The 5526-nt window shown below is 40.9% G+C and overlaps 3 protein-coding genes across 3 annotated transcripts; all 3 read left to right on the top strand.

Annotated features, from left to right (window-relative positions):
* Window positions 1–688: 688 nt before the first annotated feature.
* TM35_000671190 (uncharacterized protein) lies at window positions 689–1837 on the top strand (the record flags this gene model as incomplete). Its single annotated transcript, XM_029031139.1, has 1 exon — window positions 689–1837. The coding sequence occupies one exon, from the start codon at window positions 689–691 to the stop codon at window positions 1835–1837; it is 1149 nt and encodes a 382-aa protein (XP_028877579.1).
* Window positions 1838–2643: 806 nt separating this feature from the next.
* Window positions 2644–3600, top strand: TM35_000671180 (uncharacterized protein; the record flags this gene model as incomplete). Its single annotated transcript, XM_029031138.1, has 1 exon — window positions 2644–3600. One exon carries the CDS (start codon window positions 2644–2646, stop codon window positions 3598–3600), a length of 957 nt encoding a protein of 318 aa, XP_028877578.1.
* A 795-nt stretch (window positions 3601–4395) lies between these two features.
* Window positions 4396–5304, top strand: TM35_000671170 (uncharacterized protein; the record flags this gene model as incomplete). Its single annotated transcript, XM_029031137.1, has 1 exon — window positions 4396–5304. The coding sequence occupies one exon, from the start codon at window positions 4396–4398 to the stop codon at window positions 5302–5304; it is 909 nt and encodes a 302-aa protein (XP_028877577.1).
* Window positions 5305–5526: the final 222 nt, after the last annotated feature.

The following is a 5526-nucleotide window of genomic DNA, read 5'->3' as shown; positions in this document are numbered from 1 at the left end:
TCAGGTCATCCTTTGTTTTCTCTTTTCTTCTTTTTGCATGCATCCCTACACTCTAACTAATCTTCCACCTGTTGGGATTATATTCTTCTTTTTTGTGTTTCTTAATGTTAATGTGTTTTGTGTGTTTTTGCTCTCTGTGTGTTTATCCTATAATAATTATTATTGCTACTCCATTGTGTGTGTGTGTGTGGTCTTGGAGTATCTCTCTCTGTGTGTGTGCCTGGGCTTGCACTCTGATAATGATGATGAACTGCTTTTTTGCAATGGGAAAAAGAAGATAATAATAACAGATGAATTTATATTTATAATTGCGGATATACAAACGTATAGACTTATACCCATAGTTGGTGTATATTTCTGTGTTTTCATTGTGTAAGTTGGGCTAATGTTTAATATGTGTTGTTTTGCTTGATGATTTTGCTGCGTGATTCAACCTTTTTTGAACTTTTTCTGAGTTTGGGATTTTTTTTCTTTTTTTCTTACTGAGGTTATTGCGCTGTATTGCATTTATTAACTGGTGGCTTTTTCTTTTCGTGATGTGAGTTTCTTTGTGGTTTACTATTCATGTCCTGTATCCACTCACTATGTATGTCTCTTTCTTTGTCTCTTCCTTCTTGTTTCTCTTTTCCACACTCCCTACATAGATCTGTGAACTCAAGTGACGAGAGTCACAAGAACAACTTTTGTCATGATGCTGCGCCTTGTGTTCTATATACTAGCTTTGCTTCTGAGTGTTATCTCTCTATGTGTGGCATCTGCAGAGATTCCTGGTGGAGGTGGTGATCGTGTTGTTCCTGATACTGCATCTGAAACCAAAGTTCTTCATACTGAAGTGCAACAGACTGACCGCCGTCCTGCCGGTCCTACGGATCCTGCTAGTCTTTCTCCTGTAGTTAGTGATGATGGCGGTAGTTGTCTTACTACTTCTGCTGAGACGTCGTGCCCTCCTAATTCTTCCGTTTCAACCGATGGTCAGCCTTGTTCCCCAGCATCAGCAAAAGTACCGGATGCAACTCAACCACAACACCTAACTACTGGTGATCCTGGTTCTGGTGGTCATAGTTCTTCTTCTGATTCTCTCTCTGAAACTGGGGTTCGGGGTGCTGACATCGCTCCTGGTGTTCAACCCCAACAACCTCCTACCCTTCCTCATCAGCAATCTGCGCCTGGTGCCACTTGCACTCAGAATTCTTCTAATCTTCCTTGTACAACTGCACCAGAGGAACTGACTCCAACTAAACCAAGAATATCTATCCCTGAAAAGCCTGGACATGGTGCTCTTCTTGAAGCGCCTTCAAATAAACACGGTCATCTTGCTACTGATAGGACTGGTGCTCACGTTACATTAGGTGAAGCTGGTCTTGGGATTGGTTCTGGTTCTGGTACTGATGATACTTCTTCTTCTTCTAATCATTCTACTGCATCTCCTCCACCTGCTGCTTCTGCTCCTGCTAGTGATCCTCAACCTCGAAACAGCGACAACCATACATCCACTGCAGCAGATAACCAGGGAACTGCTGAGGGAACACAACCTTCTGCTGACTCTCCTACCACTTCCGCCACAGGGAGTGATGTTGGTTCTGATGCTGCAACACCTGGGAATGGCACTTCATCTGCAGGGAGTGAGTCAACAGGTACCCAAGAAAGTGTGGAAAATGCGGGCACCACTACAACCACTACAACTACCACCACCACCACAACAACAACAACACTTCCTCCTGAAATCACAAACAACAAGAAGGGTGATGCAGACAGCAGCAGCAGTATCAGCAGTTCTGTATGGGTGCGTGTACCACTATTGATTGTGGTTACACTGGCCTGTATTCTTGTATGCTGATTGTAATGGTGGTGTGGTGGTGGTGTGACTCAGGTCATCCTTTGTTTTCTTTTTCTTTTTGCATACATCCCTACAGTCTAACTAATCTTTTACCTGTTGGAATTGTTTTTTGTTTCTTAATGTTAATGTGTTTTGTGTGTGTTTTTGCTCTCTTTATGTTTATCCTATAATTATTATTGCTACTCCATTGTGTGTGTGTGTGTTCTTGGAGACTCTCTCTGTGTGCGCCTGAGCTTCCACTGTGATAATTATGATGATGATGATGAACTGCTTTTTGCAGTGAGAGGAAAAAGGAAATAATAATAACAGATGAATTTATATTTATAATTGCTTAGACACACATATAGACTTACACCCATAGTGTGTATTTCTGTGTTTACTGAGGTACGTTGGGCTTATAGTTCATATCTTTTTCTTTGCTTATGGTATATCTGGAGGCGTTGTGTGTTTGGTGCCCTGATCCACTGATGATGATTTAATGCTCTCTGGAGAGAAACAGCAATAGCTGATACACATGTGCTAGTAATTGCATATGAACGTAAACATAACTGTATTTTGCTGGAAGTTTTAGTGGGAGTTTTTGTGTGTGCATTTGATTTACCTTTTTCTGTTTTTTTTTGTTTCTTGGGAATTGTGTATGTGGTTCATCTGTATTGGACGCTTTGTTATTTGTGTTAATGGTATTGTGTTTTGTTCCACCGTTTTTGTGCGTGTGTGTATATTGTACTTTCTTCTTGTTTTTGCTACATGTTTTCTTTTTTAGTTATTCAGCTCTTCCGTTATTCAACATTGCAAAAGTTTTAACAATGGTGGTTTTGAGGCATTGGTTGTTTTGTCTCTTTTTGGTGCTGAACGTTGCCTCTCTGTGTGTAGTGGCTGAGGTTAAAGCTGCAGATGTGCCTTCTTCTCTTGAAAACCTTGTTTTTCCTGTTGTTGGTCAGGGTCCATCTGGTGGTCAGGATCCAGCATTAAGATTAAAAACCACACATGGTGATGGTATTGGTCCTGGCATAGATAATCCCGAAGAAGGTGGCGCTGTTATTGAACGTGCGAAGCCTCTAGAGAACCCCAAAGTGGATGTGAAAACCCCTGAGGTCGAGAAAAATGGAAAGGAGAAGAAAGAGAAAACTGAAAAGCATGACGGAGGTCAACAAGATAGAGAGAATCCTGAGAATGATATTCACGCTGACATAAGGGAGAGCAATCCGGCACAACCGTCTGATTTGCGAATCACTTCGTCTTCTTCTGAAGTTTCTTCTTCAGCTGTTGTAACTTCTACAGCACATAATGAACAACTCACACGTGTTGATGGAACATTAACACAACCGAGTAAGAGTGGTACTCCCGCAGAGGATGGCAGTGATCAGAGAGATGATGTTCAAGGTGAAGTCAAACAGAACAGCAAAGACGACCAGATGGAGGGAACTGAAAATGAAGCACAATCCAATTCTTCTAATGTGCACAGTACAGGGGGTACTGAACCTCAGGAGACCAGTGACTCGCAGGAACCAGCACCTTCTTCACAGGAACCTCAATCAAACAACGGTAAAGGTGAAAACAGTAACGCAGCGAACACGAGTTCTGACCCCAACACACCCAGCAATGAAGAATCAACCACCACAACAACAACAACAACAATTCCTCCTGAACTCACAAACAACAAGAAGGGTGATGCAGACAGCAGCAGCAGTATCAGCAGTTCTGTGTGGGTGCGTGTACCACTACTGATTGTGGTTACACTGGCCTGTATTCTTGTGTGCTGATTCTAGTGGTGATGCTGATGGTGTGACTCAGGTCATCCTTTCTTTTCTTTTTTTGCATATAATCCCTACAGTCTAACTAATCTTTCACCTGTTGGGATTTCTTTTCTTTTTTTTGTTTCTTAATGTTAATGTGTTTTGTGTGTTTATCCTATAATAATTATTATTGCTGCTCCATTGTGTGTGTTCTTGGAGACTCTCTCTCTGTGTGTGTACCTGGGCTTGCACTGTGATAATGATGATAATGAACTGCTTTTTGCAGTGGGAAAAAAGGAAATAATAATAATAGGTGAATTTATATTTATAATTGCGTATATATACACATATAGACTTATACCCATAGTTGGTGTATATTTCTGTGTTTACTGTATAAATTGGGCTAATGTTTAATATCTGTTTCTTTGCTTGTGGTTTGCTAGTGCTTTTGTGCTGTATTGTTATGATTATCTACTTTGAATAGAGAAAAGAAAAAACAGTTATTGTTACATATAATTTTATTATTGCTTATAATCCCCAGCATACACATTCTTCTTTGTTATTGTGTGTTTGTTGGGCTTTCGTTGTGCTTTTAATTTCTTTTTCTTTACTTCTTTTCTTGGGATTTTTGTGGTGCCTCTTTACTGGATACCGTATTGTTTATACTGGAAGTGTTGTATTATGTTTACTTTTGTTTCTATTGTGTTCTCTACCTTTTTTTTTTGATTCTATTGTATGGGATCTTTTTTTTACTTCTTCTCTCTGTTCCATTTTTCTTTCCTTTAACAAAGTGACGTAAAACAACCAAGAATTACTATTGCCATGATGATGCGACCCGTTGTGTGTTTGCTGGTTTTTCTGCTGAGTGTTGCCTCTTTTTATGTGAAAGCTGACTCGGATACTGTTAAAGCACCCGGTGCTGATACTGATTCTGATTGCTCTACTGGATTTTCTAAAACTACTGGACGACCTTGTACTACTCCTGGAAGTCAAGTTAGTGATCGCATCTTCATATCTCTCCATAATGAAGAATCTCACTACCCTGTGTCACGCTCTACTGGAAGATCTAACACTGGTACCACAAGCAGTTCTTCTGGCACACTAAATTTGGGTGATCATCAAGCACCAGGTGCGGTAACACCGGATCTGGGTCGTACAGGAGATACACTCCCTAGAGACTCAGAAATATCTGCACAAGTAGAACACTCTGCGCTGAAGAATATGGATCAAGAAAAGCCAACACGTGCCGATTCTCAGTCCACAGAAGATGGAAATAATCGTGACACTACGTCTGATACTTCAACAACTCAAGTGAACAGGAGTAACACCGCAGACGGAGCCACTCTAACTGCGGAAGAACAAAGCCAACCTCAACAGTCTAATGCAGCTGCACAACATAACCAACAATTGTCAGACAAAACAGGAGATAAAACAACATCGAGCGATTATAATACTACCGAGCAGTCTTCTGCAGCCGCTGGAACGACTGGCACAGAAAGTTCACAGGTAAATGGCAATGCTGATATAACGACCACCACCACTAATACTACCACAGATGCACCAACCACCACTCCATCTTCTGTTCCTGTACCTAACGCAGAGATCAGCAGCATTGACCCCATTGTACAGAAGAACAAGGCTAATGCTGACAGCAGTTTCAGTCCTGTGTGGATGCGCACTGCAGCCCCGATACTGATTGTGGCTGTGTTGTTTTCCGCTACCGTGTACTGAACAGTGGGACTCGTCTGAGGGTAAATAATAATAATAATGGTTATACTAACATAATTATATTTGCGTACATCCCCCATGGGTGAATGAATTAATAATCTGTTTACCAGCTTTCTCTTTTAATTCGAATATCTTTTTTTTTACTTTTGTGTGTGTGTTCGTTTTCTAATAATTCCTTTACTTGCTTTTCCGTTGAGTGTTTGCAGAAAACTGGGCTGTTCTGCT

The sequence above is a fragment of the Trypanosoma theileri genome (genome assembly GCF_002087225.1).
Source record: "Trypanosoma theileri isolate Edinburgh chromosome Unknown TM35_Tth_67_V1, whole genome shotgun sequence".
NCBI lineage: Eukaryota > Euglenozoa > Kinetoplastea > Trypanosomatida > Trypanosomatidae > Trypanosoma > Trypanosoma theileri.
The sequence above is the reverse complement of the archived record's forward strand: the minus strand, read 5'-3'. Positions and strand labels throughout refer to the sequence as shown.